This window comes from Emydura macquarii, unplaced genomic scaffold (assembly GCF_026122565.2).
Source record: "Emydura macquarii macquarii isolate MOO-44397 ecotype Brisbane River unplaced genomic scaffold, CSIRO-AGI_Emac_v2 contig_1483, whole genome shotgun sequence".
Taxonomy (NCBI): domain Eukaryota; kingdom Metazoa; phylum Chordata; order Testudines; family Chelidae; genus Emydura; species Emydura macquarii.
Window position 1 is genome coordinate 833,774 of NW_027131620.1, and position 14,436 is coordinate 848,209.

Below are 14,436 nucleotides of genomic sequence, written 5' to 3' on the forward strand. Positions count from 1 at the left end.
CTGACAACCTCTGGTGGGGCTGGGTAGCAGCCTGCGTAACCATCCCTCGCAGGCTCCTGAGGGCAGCGATGTGCACCTGACGGAGCCATAGGCCCCCCCGAGGGCTAGGTGCTGCAGGATGTGAGAACTCCCACCGCTGCTTCCTCTGAGCACCCGGAGCCAGGGCTGAGACCGTTCTCTCGAGGGGAGCCTGGTTCCACCATTCCCGCTCCCTGCCTGGGGAACCCATCCCATGGCTGCTCACAGGGGCATTAAACCTGCACTTACAAGTCAACAGAAAAACTCATTTGTCTCCAGGGACAAACCATCAATAAGCTGGGTCTGGGGGCAGCTGCTGGGGGTTGGTATGTGTAACCTAGGGAATTTGAGGGGAGTTCTCCGGCTTCCCACTGGCTGGGATACGTCTCTCGGCAGGCCTCCCCGATCTGCAGTGTCTTTGTGGAGAAGGACAGCTCCCAGCAACCTGCGATTCTCCCTCTGGGCTCAGCATTGGGTGATGCCTGGCCCGTTCTTCCCCTGACATCTCCCCCACGCTGTCTGTTTCAACCTTGAGGAATTGAGCAAGGATGAAGCCAATTTGTGGGACTACTTCACAGAGGCACTGAGGCCATGTATCTCCTTTGCTAGCCAGTCTCACCTACTCCTACACTGGCCCTGAGTTTACGGGGCCCTGCTCTGTGCTGGCATCACCCAGCCACTCTGAGTCCTGCACAGCCATTCTCCTGACAGTCTCAGTTTCAGACGACACAGCCTAGGCCTGGCCAGAGCGGTGGACCTATTGAGTGCCAGGGGCAGGTGGGTGGGCACAAGGCTGCCCGTGTCTGAAGGCCCCTCCCTCAGCCTAAAAGGTGAGCAACTGAGCCCAGGGCCCAAATAAATTCAGGGGACAACTAATGAAAAACAGGAGCAGGAGTGAGGGTCACAGGTTCAAAATCAGGGAACCTGAAGGGGACCCCAAGCAGAGAAGTTGGGACAGCACCCACTGCTCCTCAAAGGTATTGAGGGGCCAGCGGACACGGCCCAGAGGAAAAACCGCCCAGATACGTGAGCCGAGGGAGGAATAGAAATAGGCTCCACAGTAGAGGCAAGCTCTGTTCTAGGTATGTACAACACACAACACAGCCTTGCAGTTATCACAGACAAGGGGGGAGGCTCAGCAGTTACACCAAGGAACAATGCAAGTTACCAGGGTTTCTTATTACATTGTCTTTTGATGATCAACTCTCCAGTCTTTAGTCCTAGCACCTTTCTCACACTTCCAAGGATGCCCTGGTCTTTAAGGTGCTTTGCCGAGCTGGGCACTGCTGTTTGAAGGGGTTGGCCAGAAAGGGACCAGGTTAGAATAGCAAAAGCAATTGCTTAAAGTTACTGGTTTCCTTCGCTCTTTGGCCAATTTGCTTGGCCGTATAAAGGCGTTAAAGTTGAACTATGGTTACTTGCGCTCTCACTAGTGACTCAGCAAAGTAACCGAGGGGTTATTTACATTAACAGAGAGAAGGGGAAATGCAATCTTTGAACTGGAATCTATCACTTCTTCTTATCCTCTTAACCCTGGGCTGGGGCAGAGCAGAGCCTCTCCACTCGGATGGTCTGGGTGTCAGCCACTCTTAGGATTCTGCAGCTTCTTGTTGGGTTCAGTCAACCGTCCGCATGCGTGGACTAGGAGACCTTATGCTCTGGTTTCAGGGCTCCTTGGAGTGCACCACCCCCTCTGATTTCTATTGGACACACCTGAGTGCTCAGACTTCCGCTCTTATTCTCTGCTGCTTCCCCTGGTACCCAATAGATGGTGATGGTGTATAACAAATTTCTTCAGTCCTTTTCTTATCGGAGGCTTTTTATGTTTATTCATGTCAAGGCTTGTATTTCATTATTAGCACCTACCGCCAACTGGGATCCCTCCTTTTAAGCAGTTTCTCTTAAAATTCCAAAGTTTCACCCTGGTTTATATCTTTCAACCTTCCTTCTTCCTTGTGCCTGACAATCCTGTGACTTCTAGAGTGCCACAATTATTGACGACGAAAACCAACAAAACCCCATCTAATCTTCTCACTCTGGAGGACATGTGCATACATTCTTTGACTGTACTTAAGCATTTCACCTTATTTAGGAGTAACGATAGAACAAGAGACATTGTCCACCTATAGAGGGACCTAGAGCTGACTCAAGGCAAACAAATGTGCGGCTTCTAATTTGGGGTGAACGACGGATTATCCACCGTATATTTGATTTACAAGGAAAACGATGTGTAGTATAATTTGGGGTGAAAACGTTGTTTGGATTTCTTGGGGTAACCGGCACCTTGCCCCATTTGACCTTCAATCTTACAGCCACATTTCTAATTTGCTCAGCTTGCAGCTTCCCTCCCATCTCTTGCTCCACACAATGGGTCTTGCATAAGGAAGCCGGGTGGCACCCTTTCTTGGTAACACGGCGTTCTTTTCAGCTGGTTGGGAGGAGAAAGAGGTTTTATCCCTATGCAAATGATGGGCGATTCATCCCCAGGGGATTAAGTCTCTTTTAGCCATTTTAGTTTCTGTTCTTGAGGAGAACAACTCTGGACTCTGGCTGATCTGTGGGTCCTTCATGTCTCACATGATGTGAACCATTTTCTTATTGTCTTTACTTCCTAGGGGGATCCTGTGGTGGGGTAAACAGAGGTGGAAAGCGTCTCAGAGTCTCTGCGGGCCAGAGGAATCAGTAGCTATCAACCATTCAAGGCATATCCTCTATTGCCCTTACACACGTGTGCCCCGCGGGATGGGTGAGGGCACAAGTGCCATGCCAGACCTCTCACACTTGCCAGCCCATTTGCAACAACTCTGATTGGCTGCTGTTCTTCAGGAGGTGGGGCAATAGGAAAAGCAGCCAATCAGAAAAGGATTTACCCACAGCAGGGTCTGAAAACCTGAGACGCCGAGGAAAAGCCTGCAGAGCTGGTGGGTCTGTGCTGGGGTTTGCAGGCAGTGGTTTCAGCTCCTGGTTCATTCCTTGTGTGCTGTTATAATGAACTAACACGGTATGTAACGGGTAATGGTGTAATGGTGTTAAACAGGAGTAAGGTGCAGGAGTAGAAGCCTGCTCAGCAGCGAGAAGGAATAATCATGTATTAGGTATGGATGGAAGGAAGGCTGAAACCTACGGCCTGGAAGATTTTAGCTGTGGAGATAAGAAATGCTGACATAAGTACGTGACCGAAGAATAACCGGATGCCCTAAGATTATGGAAGAAGAGGTACCAAGGGGTAACATTATGAAAAATTAGCAGGAAGATTAATTTTAAATCACAAAAATGCTGTAGAAGCACATCTGTCTTAACATCTGTCTTAACCACAGGGGACAGGTTGTGCGTCAGTGCTCATGAGAATGAAGACAACCTATAGGAACTGGGGTAACAAGTTTTGGGGACACCAGACCACTAAGGCAAAAGAGGGCTGACACTTCCATGTACAGGCGTGGAATGTAGGTATGGACAGAATCACATTATAAAAGGGATGCCCAGAGCGGGAAAATTGAGCTTCCTGCGGGAAAACTCCAGCAGGAACCATCCCACTCCTGATGATCACTCCAGGAGAAATCCATCAGACCCTACCGCCATCTGGGAGGGTGTGAGTGCGACTGTGGATGTACTGAGGAGTTGGCTATGCTGTGACATTCATACCTTTGTTGGTAACGTTAATAAAATTGATAAAAGATGGTGGACCTTGTTCTTGTGCTTATCTGTGTTACTCGTCTAGGGTTTCAGGTCTTCCTATGAGCTCCAGATCTAAACCAGGCAGTTTTCTGAAACTCTCATCTGAGAAATGAGCACTGACTGTGAGAAACAACCCCCCCCCCCCCCAGGCTCCCCCTGGGATTTGGGAATTTTAGTGAGAGTAAGGCCAGTGCCCTGACGTCTAGCGGACAGTGTCCAGAAAGGCACCGGTGGCGTCTCAATCCTGGCAGGTGGCTGATTTCCTGGAGGGCATTTTCTCACCTGCACATTCTCCCTTCCCCCTCTTTACTCTCTCGTCTTGTCCTGGCTTGCCCTTGGGGCTGTAGCTGAGCCTGCCTGTTATGCTCACAATAAGCACCACCGCTGCACAGCCAGCTGGGAGCAAACGTGGCTGTCACGTGGGCTCCCGGGTGCCATTAGGTCTGGTAACGGAATGCTGCACTGTGTGCTCCGAAGGAAATGCAGGGAAGAGACTCACAAACCTGCCGTGGCTGCACTCCCCTTCCCTGTCCTGCCTCCAGTCAGTAGCTGTGCTGCACGTCCTTTGCATGGGTGCTAAGTGCAGATAGCACTGCATTCCCAGCTGCTCTCACCAGCCGGGACCAGCTCAACCTAAGACACCCCAACTGCGGAGCGAGTTGGAAGCATCCCATTAGGGTGCAGCATGCTGTGTGTCTCCAGACAGGAGCAGCAAATGACCCTTTTGGGCAAGACGACTTGTTTTGGGTGACGAGAACCACAAAACAAGAAAGGGAGAAGGGATACGGCCATGGGAGTGAGCACAGTGTGTGCGCATCTGCACGGAGCCCTGGAACAAAATGGCCACAGCGGGCGCTTAGAAATGTAAAATGTCATCCACAGAACAGGAGGCAGCCCAGCCAGTGAGAGTGCAGAGCCGTCGAAGCACTGGTGCAGGACAAAGCACTGGGATCCCAAAGGAAGAGCTGCTCGAGAACTGCCCTGCAGCGCTCAGCAGAAAGGTCTATTCCTTCCTCCACCGGGGCTCTGATTCCCAGCCTGCCCCATGGTCAGGGTGCATGGATCCGACTGTGTTCTTGGCTGTAATTACGTTGGGTGCCCACAGGCTGCAGGAGTGAGGGATGGATGCAGAATTGCTCACTGCCGAGCGTGCCAATGAGACACAGCTCCAAACAGACTCCTTATCTCCCTGGCACTGGCAGGCACAGGACGAGCTCCAGGAGGCAGAGTGCCAGGCTCCCGGGAGCTCTGCCAGGGACTCTGCTCTGGGCTCGGGGCTGAGGAGCCAGATCTCCTCGGCGAGTTTGCAAGGGAAGCTGTGACTCGCCTGCTCTCCAGAGCTGCTCGAGGCAGCCTGTCCGGGTCAGATCAGGACTTCTCCTGTGTTAGGCCCGCTCAGCCGCCCAGGAGCAGGGACGCTGCAGCCGAGTCCCTGGCACGGGGAAACCCCATCCCCTTCTGTCACATCAGTGGGGCACTAAGCGAGCCTGTTCCCCCATCCGGGGAGGGGCATCTCCAGCTATTGGAGAGGCAGAGACACGGCCCCACACTGCCACTGATGGGGCCCACATCATGTCAGCTTCCCACTCCCCCACTGGGGCTTGCCACTCTCCCGGGGGCTGTGCTCTGGGTGTGGGGCCTGGCCTCTCCGGTGCTCTGTGGAGAGAAACAGCCGCCCCCCTGGGCTGGGTGGGGACAGTGCAGTCGAGGGATCAGGCTGGTTGAGTTCCCATGGTGCCCCGGCTCGGGGTGCTCCAGGGAAGAGTCCTGCCTTCCTGCTGGTGCTGCAGCTTGACTGTGACACGCTGTACCCCATGTACGCCCTTATGGTGCGATCTGTGTATCGTGCATCTTCACCCTGAGGGCGTCACTGTGCAGTGTCGGATGCAAAGGTTGCCATGGAAGGAGGTTGGGGCATGCTCGTGGCATATGGAACATTACTGTTGTGGTAGCACGTTTCCTGCAACGTCCCACATGTGTACAGACATGAAACTGCTGTGTCAGATCCCCAAACCTGTGTCTGGCATGGTTCGAATAGATGCAGACAAGCACAAAGCTGTGTTCCCACGCCCCGCAGAGGCCTGCACACAGGAACAATGGACTGGCCTGAGCACCTGTGAGCACTTCCGCTCAAGTGGAAGAAATCATGCCCATGGCCGGATAGAGCCGATCACCTGACCCCAGGGGTGTTGGGGAAACTTGTTAAAAGCTGAGGGGTCTTTGACTCAGGCTCTCCCCTGGAATCTTTCTCCCAAGTGACATCAAGGGCTGGCACCTACCCACAGGGAGGGGGAGCCTGGTTGCAAGACGCATCGCAGCCAGCCTGTGTGGTAAGCTGACATCACAGAAGCTAACGTCATGGATTGAAAGAGCCTGGACTATTAACCATTGTTTAGAATACATTGCTGGACAGGGCTGATCACCTGAGCCCAGGGGTGGCAAGGAAACTTGTTAAAAAGAAAGAGGCGTCTGTCTCGGGCTCGCCCTTGGAATCCATCTTCTCAGCAACACCAAAGACTGAGAACCTGCCCAAAGCAGGGGGCAGGGTAAGCGGACGTCACAGATAAACTGATGAAATGTGAGTTACGCCTTGTAGTTGGTTGTGACCAGCTCCTTGACACGTTATTAATCTCTTGATTTATATTGCTCTGACTTACAGTCACTTAAAATCTTGCTGTCGTCAATACACTTATTCGCTTGTTTTGTCTAAAGCAGGGCCTGTGGACTGAGTGTGTGCAGAGACCTCACGCAGAGTGACAGAGCTGGTGCACATCAGTTTCTTTGATAAACTGACGGACGAGTGTAAATGAGCTGGCAGGCTGCAGAGTACAGCACTGAACCCTGCAGGACGGCAGTTCCCAGGGTTGCTCCTGGGACTGGGGGTGTTTGCTGGGGTCTATCCATGAGCGGCTGACCAGAAGCGCTCCTTCACTAGGTCAGGGACCGATGACTCGCAGGAGGCTGGGCGTGGGCTGACCCAGGAGTGGGTGGTTCACACAGCAAAGCAAGTAAGTCGGGGCTGAGGAGTCAGGGATTGGGGTGACAGCTACACACCAGCCCCGACAGCAGGGGGGACGTCACACTGACCCTCCCCATCTCCCTGCTTTCCCAGGGGTTTCATCACCCGCCCAGCACCTGCCATCCTCCTTTCGCCTGCAGCAGGTGCCACAGGAGGAGATGGCATGGCTCACCCACACCCAGCGACCTACTCGGCTGCCAGGAGCCTGCCCTGCCCTCTCCTCATGCATCCCCACCCGGGTCTGGCTGCTGAGGCAAAGCTCCTGGCAGCTGATCCCTCTTGCCCACAGTGCCCTAGATAGAGCTGGAGGCTGGTCAGGATACGTGGCTGTGGGCACCAGCCTCCCTGTCCTGGACCAGCACCAGAGCGTGGCTTTGAGCCTCGGCCGCCAGAGAACTCATTCTGCCCCAGACTCCGCCTGCTCTGAGGGCCGGGGCACTTGCCTCCCGACAGAGCTGGTGCCCGGCGGCTGCTCCAGGCACAGCCAACCCGGGGCTACTCTGAGAGGGGCAGGGTCTCCCTTGGGCTCATCCAGCCTTCCAGCTGTTTGGAGCCAGCTCATCCCTCTCTGCCTTGCAGGGGCAGGAGCTCCATCGAGTCAGGCTTGCTGCTTACGAGTCCAAGAGGGTGCCCCATGGCTGGGCTGAGTGGGGTCATGCCTTCCTGAGTCCACCCCCAGCTCCCTGCCCGGCCTGGGCCCATGTCATGTACTGGGGAAGTCAGCATCAGCCAGGAGGTGGCATTCCCAGCCCTTTGCCTGGGAGAGGCATGGAGGGTTCATTGCCGCCGGTCTGGGGTGATACATAACTTAAAAGCCACATGCTGCAAGTCAGCTCTGTGGATCTTTCCAACAGGCAGCTCTTGGCCAACCTCCCAGATCAAATCTGCTCCTCAGCCTGCCTGCAGCCGGCCCGGCAGCACGGTCCTCTCCTCCATTTCCCCTTCAATGTAGTAATCATGGAGACAACAGCCCCGCTGGAATGGGCGCAGCTTGGCAACGCCGCCGGTCTCTCTCTCTCTCCCTAGCAAGGTGTTTACCCCGCGCCCCCTCACTGTGGTGTCTGAGCATGGCCTCGAGTTAGTTTGTAGGGGAGCCAGGACTACAGGAACTGCCAGATGGACTCAGGCCAGGGTTCCCACTAGCCCCATATGCCAGCTCCAAGCGTGGCTGGACCCAGCTGATCAGAGGAAGGTGCAGAAACCCTGCAGTGGGCAATGTTCTTTCTAAGCCCTGGCAGTGAGTGGCTGTTTACGGCCTGAAATGAGAGTTGATACCTGTGACCATATTGAATATTGGATAGTTTCATTAGCCACAGAAATACTGAATCTCTTCTTTGAAGCCTACTGAGCTCTTGGCCTCAGTGGTATCTTGTGGCAGTGAGTTCCACAGGTTAAGCACGTAGAGTGCAAATAATTTCCTTGTGTCGGCTGTAATTATTATTATTCCACCCAACGTGCGATCTGCCTGTGCCCATCTGCATCCTGGCTGCACTGACTCAGTGGCTCGCACAGGAGTTGGGTGCGTGTGACCCTTTGAGCCTGCTTGCAATCAGTCTGGGTGTGAAATTGCCCACCTACTCTGCAGGCAGTCACCGCACTTCTGAGTGCGAAGAGGAAGATTGCACCAGTGGAAGAGCACCTGGCAACTCGTGGGCACAGACACCCGAGACGTGCATACACACACCCAGTGACTGTCTGGGGAAAGTCTGAATGCTTTGTTCATGCATCACCCTGTGCTGCCGGCTGGGCTGCGACTCGCCGCGCCAGCACCTTGCAGAAAGCCAGTTCAAACGATACTCAGTCAGCGCCAGGCTCTGCCGCACCCACGTGAACTGTGAACTATTCATTTCTGTTGGGCTCCTTGGGAGGCTGAATGAGCGGCAGGGCAGGGCCCCCTCCCCAACCTCAGTGACACAGTCTGGGCAGGCCCTGGGGGGGACGGAGATGGACACCAGGAACGCTCCGCAGGGACTGGAGTTGCAGCAGGAGGGGTGGTTGGGCCAGGCCGTCCCTGAAGCAGAGGCCTGCCCTGGGCTCAGATGAAAAGAAAATTTCGGGGTCAGGGTGGGCCCGACCCACTGGGAATATTTGTCACATGCTGCAGAGGGGTGGAGGCTGCAGCCTGGATCTAGGCATTTCCTCCCCTTTGATCTCCCTCCCTGCAAGGAGGAAGCTGAAACACACAAAGCACATTACAGCCTCCCACGCAGGTGGGAATGAAGGACGGCTTTGTACAACGAGACAGGATGGCAAAAGGAGAGCCCAGCGGACTGGCTTCCCGCCGGGCCCAGGCTGGGCTCTGGGCGTGGAGCTGACGTGGTGCTGGGTGGTCGGGAGCGTTTCAGGCTGGGGGGATGGAGCTGGTGGCCGGTTCTGGCCAGGACTCTTGTCCGAGCGAGTGCTGTAGAATTAACTGCTTCAGTCGAGCCAGGTCTGCGCTGCAGTGTTGGGCCCCCGCCCCTCCCCAGGGATCAGCCCTGAGCTACGTCAGCTGCCGTACAGGGATTTTCTGGGAGCCCCGAGTCCCAGGCTCCTGCCTGCTCTGGCCTCTCAGCCCCCCAAGGCACCCCTCGGCTGCTCACGCCGTGCAGTGTGCAGCAGAAAGCTGAGACGTGCCCGTGGGCCGGAGCTAGAGGCCCCCAGCTCTCAGGGCTTGGTCAATCAACTCCTGCCCCTTTCGGGGTGGGCACGGGGTGTGGGGGAGCCCCGTCCCCTGCTGCCCCGACAGCCCGTTCTCCTCTCCGCCCAGCTGGGGAGGGCATCCCCATGTGATTCGCTCGGCAGAGCCGTGGGCCCAAACCATTGCTGGCGGTTGCCCATTCGGCAGCTGCCCATCTGAGCTGGGCTCGAGTCGCTCTCCCGGGCCCTGTTCTCTGGGGCACGGTGCACGGGTCTCAGGAGATGAGCCGGGCGCACTGCGCTGGGTGGGGAGCGTTCCTTCCCTCCCATTGGCCCGGGGACACGCATCCGGCCCCAGGGCTCGGCGCGCTGGAGTTCCAGTTCTACCGGTCTTCCCAGCTTGAGACGAGCCTCGCCTCGCCAAAGCCACTGGCCAGCTCCTGCCTGGGCTCCCCAGCTGACTGCCCGAGGCTCGGGGATCCCACCGCGGCTGGGTGGGGCGGACACCCGGGCCGGTCACAGTGGAATGGAATTTAGCAGCCTCCGACAGGTCCCTACAGGTCACCTGGGAGCCGGCCCCGCCCTCTGCCCCGCCAGCCCGACACCTTAAATCTGCCCTGCCTCAGCCCTGGGGATCCACCCGGCTCCTGCAGCACCATGAAGTCAGCTGGCGTCGTCCTTCTCGTGGCCCTGCTGTGGCTGGGGGCCGAGCTGCCCGCTGCGTCTGGAGGGGACAGGGTGACCCCAGAGAGCGGTGAGTGCTGAGCCGTGCCGGGGGACGGCGTTCAGCCCCATGGGACAAACTCGATGTGGGGCTGGATTCTCTTGGGGGAGCTGCCCGCCCACGGGCCGTGCATGGCATGGGGCAGGCGGTGGACATGCCCCGGCTGCAGGCTGGGCAGTGCCTCGCCAAATCAGACCCGAGACCCATCCGGGGCTCACCCCCCCCAGGTCCCCACAGCTGCCCCAGCCCCTCCCCGCCGTGCCAGGCGGAGCTGTCAATCATCCGCAGCCCCCTGCCCGCGTGCTGACGCGTCTCTCCTTGCAGCAAAGGCTGGCTATTGCTACAAGGTGCCCCCGTTGGGGGGCGTCTTCGAGGGGGAGAGCTGCGCCGCCTGCCTGGAGAACAAGAACTGCTCCACCTGCTGCAGTGACGCCGACTGCCCCGGCAGTGCCAAGTGCTGCCCAGACGAGTGTGGCTACACCTGCCAGGGGGCCGTGACAGGTACGGCCAATCCTCGCCCCGGCGCCCCACTAGCTGGGAAGGAGCCTGCCCCACGCGGGAGCGGCCAGTGCGTCCCCCGCCCTCTGCCGTGAGCCGGGGGGCTGGGACTGTGTACAGTGGGATGCGGGCAGCCAGGGAACCCAACTGTGACCCTGAACATGGTGGAAACTGCTTCAAGCCGGGGGGGGTGTGGCTGTACCTCCAGCACCCCTAGTTCCAGCGCGTACGCTGTGAGTGCCAGGGGCAGGGCAGGTCCCCGATGGGCCCCGGCGGCGCTGGGGGCCTGCATAACACGGAGCTGGACACCCCGAGTTGGCAGGGAGGCTGGTGATAGGGTGAGATGGCACCGGACGGGAGAACTCCCACCGCCGCCTCCTCCCAGCACAGGCAGCCGGGCTGAGACCGCGCGGTCCCCGTGGGGAGCCGTGATACCGCGCGGCCCCGCTCGGGGATCCCGTCCCAGTGCAGAGCCCTCAGCTGGCTCACATGCCACTGCTCAGGGGAATCGCGCCCCGCTGCATGGGTGCCCTCCACGGCGTTAGCTGGCGGAGGCCGCGGTGGCATCCCCCTTCCCCTCTGATGCCACACGCCCCGCTCCTTGCTTTGCAGATCTCTGCCACTTGCCGTCTGTGTGCGGGAACTGCAAGGCCAGGTTCCCTCGCTTCTTCTACAACTGGTCCAGCCAGGCGTGCGAGCAGTTTGTGTACGGCGGCTGCGGCGGCAACAAAAACAACTTTGAGACGCTGGAGGAATGTATCCAGACCTGCAGGACTGGTGGTAAACAAGGGCGCAGCCCAGCCCTGCGAAGGGCAAAGCATAGGCCGGCTGGGAACCCGGGCCTGTCAGGGCAGGACTCTGTGCCCAGGGTGCCAGCAGGCAGCCGCGCCGCGCCGCGCCCCAAGCACGAGGCGGGGGGGAGGCTGTTGGTGGCTCCTTCTACTCTTTGGAGCCAGGGGGGAGGGATGGTGCTCCGGCACGCCGTGGGCCTGACTGCCTTGCCTTGCCTTGCCTTTCTGTTGCAGGCACAGCCTAGCCCGGGCTGCCCTGGGGGAGCTGAAGAGGAAGCTGCTGTTCCTGGTGACCGTCTTCCTAGGAAGAATTCCCGGTCAGCTCTCCCTGCCTGCCACACCCAGATCTCTGCTCCCCCGGATGCTCTGCAGCAGGGGTTGGCTGGAGGCAGTTTCACTGCATCCCAGGTGCAGAGCAGCTCCTGCAGCCCCCAGCCCCACTGCCGTTCTGGACTCTGAGACGTGCTTGTACAATCAGTACAGAGCCCGGCGCCTGCGGGCAGGAGGCAGCGGCACCTAGCACAGCCGAGGGCTCTCCTGGATGGCCCCGTGGTGGGGTGTGATCGACCGAACACCCTCCTGGTTTGTTACTCTGGACTTAAAGAAACAGCCCCATTTTCCTGGGACCTCGTGAGGGCCCGAGGGGTTAAATACAAAGACTGACCCTTTTCAAAACAGAAGTAGATCTGGTCACTCCAGCCCTGGGAGATGAGCCCCCTCTGGCTGGGGCGCAGACTCTGCCGCTGCTCCCCTACTGGGGGAGCCGGGGGCGCCTTCGGGACTCCAGGGCATATTGGGTGATGGGAGTGGGCAGCCCTAGCGCAGGGGCAGGAGTGTCCCCTGCCAAGGCCCTACTATGAGACACTCAGCATGATCCCCCGGCCCGCCCTCTGCCTGCTGCTTCGCAGCCACCACTACAATGTCGGTGATTCTTCTGACAGCAGGTGCTTCCCTTAAAGCCCCACTCCCAGAGTCAGGTGATCATGAGACTCAGCTTCCATTTAAAGCAACGGCTGTGCAGAAAGCCTGGGTGCGAGCAACAGGCCCCAGCCCCCAGAACAAGACCCAGCGCTTATTATTTTGGAACGTCTCATGATTTTTTAGTCCTTGGTGTTGGCAACACTGCTGCTCTCCTGTCTCTCATCCTTCATGTCAGAAACACCCATTTCTATCCACTGGTCCTGCCCTGCTTAGACACCCACCCAGTTACAGGAAGGGGCCATGTGGTCAGGCTAAGGCAGTGGGTTGGGAGTCAGGCGATCTGGGTTCTAATCTTAGCACTGCCAATGACTTGCACAGTGACTTTTGGCAGAGCTTTATGCCTCTGTTTCCCTGCCACGTGTGTCTTGCCTGTTTAGAGTGTGAGCTCCCTGGTCAGGGATGGTCTCTTACATGTTTACACAGCACCTAGCGCAATGGGGCCCTGATCCCAGGGGGAGCCGTCACCTACCACTATAATAAACAAACCATTATCACCCCTTCTCCTCTGGGCAGGCTCTGCTGCCTTGTCACTAGAATAGCACTAGTAAATATTTCTAGAAGTGCAGGGTGCTTATCACCCAAGAACTGTCAGTTCCATCAGAAAACTACCTCTCCTTGAAAAGGTACTGAGAACGCACAGCTATCCCTGCCTGTCAATGAGCCCCACCCTTCAGACCCAGAGGCAGCAAGGGAGCAGCCAGGAGCCCCCCCAGAGAAAGATAAACTGCTTTGTTTTAAACCAGGGCATCACCCACACATAGTGCAAAGGTTTTACAGCAGCAATTTAACCGAGATGCCATTAAATTCACAGCTCAAGAAGTGCCCCTGCCCACCCTGTAGCCAAACCTGAACTCCACCCCAGGAGAGGAATTTAAAGGCTCTGGCTCCACCCCGCCCTGGGAGAGTCCACGCAGACAGGGCTGGTGAACCAGCTTGTCAGGCAATGGAAATGGGAAAACCAAACCAAAATCCCACACAGGTTGCATGTCTGCTCCGCTTCAACCCACAAAGAATCCAGTTTGTTCTGGGCCTGCCTTCTCTGATTAGCAGGGCAGACAGCCATGCACACAAACCCAGAGCTCCCCTTCTGGATCCAAATGGACTCTTCTGCCCTGTGATTGGTGAAGTTTGGACTCAAACCCTATAAATACAGATGGGCGTCATCTTCTCCTTGCTATATAATGGCTTCCCCAGTGCTAGGGCTTGCTGCTGCTGCCTGGGGCGGGTTGCTTTCCAGGCCCGGTTCCCTTGATTGATGCTAGAATGTGCCTGGTGCTCTGCAGACAGCAGTTCTGGGGGGTTTGCTCATAGGGAGTGAGGCCTGAACCCAGGGTTTGGTAGAACTGGGAGGGTTCAAACCCATGGGTCACAGTGAGGTCTCTGCTGAGAGCTTCAGAAGGGGCCTGGGAACACACAGAAACTGCTCGCAGCTGGAGGTTGGGTTCTGCACAGGGCACCCACATCAGCTGTGCCATTCTGGGCCTGGCCCAACATGTCCCTAGCTCCATCCCTGCACTGATCTCCCTGCTTATCTCTCCTCTCAGGGCTTGCGCTGAGATCTGGAGCTTAGCTCAGACCAGCTAGTCTGGGGTGCTTTGATTGTTGAAGCGCAGGGGGCTGGTTTTATGATGCTCAGTGTCGGGGGGTTTCAGGGATCCTGTTCCCATGGAAAATGAAAGTACAACAGCCTCCTGACACAACCGTGGCATAGCTAACCGCAGCCTAGAGAAACGGGGGATGTGCTGGGGGCTAGAAGGGGCACGCTGGGAGTGCAAGCCCTAACACAAGTGACCTTGGGGGCAGGAGAACGGGCACCATTTCAGTAGGTTTCAGCTGTGGGCAGGGAGTTGTCAGTGTATAGAACAGTGCGCGCCCCCAGAGCAGCAACGATGAGAAGAACCAGGCAGTTATTGCTTTCCTAATGCTCCGCTCAGAAGTGGGGGGAGGGAAGAGACAATGAGCACACAGACCTATTTCAACTGCCCCCCTCGTCCCATAGCAAATGAGGTCCCTGGAGCACATCCCCACGGTCCTGGGAACCATCAAGTGCTACGTGTCTGGGAGCAGCTCCTAGCCGTACGGGCCGGGTTGCTCAGTACTCAGCAGGTCAC

The 14,436-nt window shown here is 57.3% G+C and overlaps 1 protein-coding gene across 1 annotated transcript; it reads left to right on the forward strand.

Moving 5' to 3' along the window:
* Positions 1-9,988: 9,988 nt before the first annotated feature.
* LOC137157238 (uncharacterized) lies at positions 9,989-14,317 on the forward strand. Its single transcript, XM_067554532.1, has 3 exons — positions 9,989-10,085; positions 10,380-10,556; positions 11,166-14,317. Exons 1-3 carry the CDS (start codon positions 9,989-9,991, stop codon positions 11,801-11,803), a joined length of 912 nt encoding a protein of 303 aa, XP_067410633.1. The 3' UTR covers positions 11,804-14,317.
* Positions 14,318-14,436: the final 119 nt, after the last annotated feature.

What these genes read in the sequence shown, in the direction of transcription:
- LOC137157238 (XM_067554532.1), top strand. Translation starts at nt 9,989, where the DNA reads ATGAAGTCAGCTGGCGTCGTCCTTCTCGTGGCCCTGCTGTGGCTGGGG. An exon ending in CAGGGTGACCCCAGAGAGCG is followed by an intron (nt 10,086 to 10,379) that starts GTGAGTGCTGAG and finishes CTCTCCTTGCAG; the next exon opens with CAAAGGCTGGCTATTGCTAC. An exon ending in CTGCCAGGGGGCCGTGACAG is followed by an intron (nt 10,557 to 11,165) that starts GTACGGCCAATC and finishes CTTGCTTTGCAG; the next exon opens with ATCTCTGCCACTTGCCGTCT.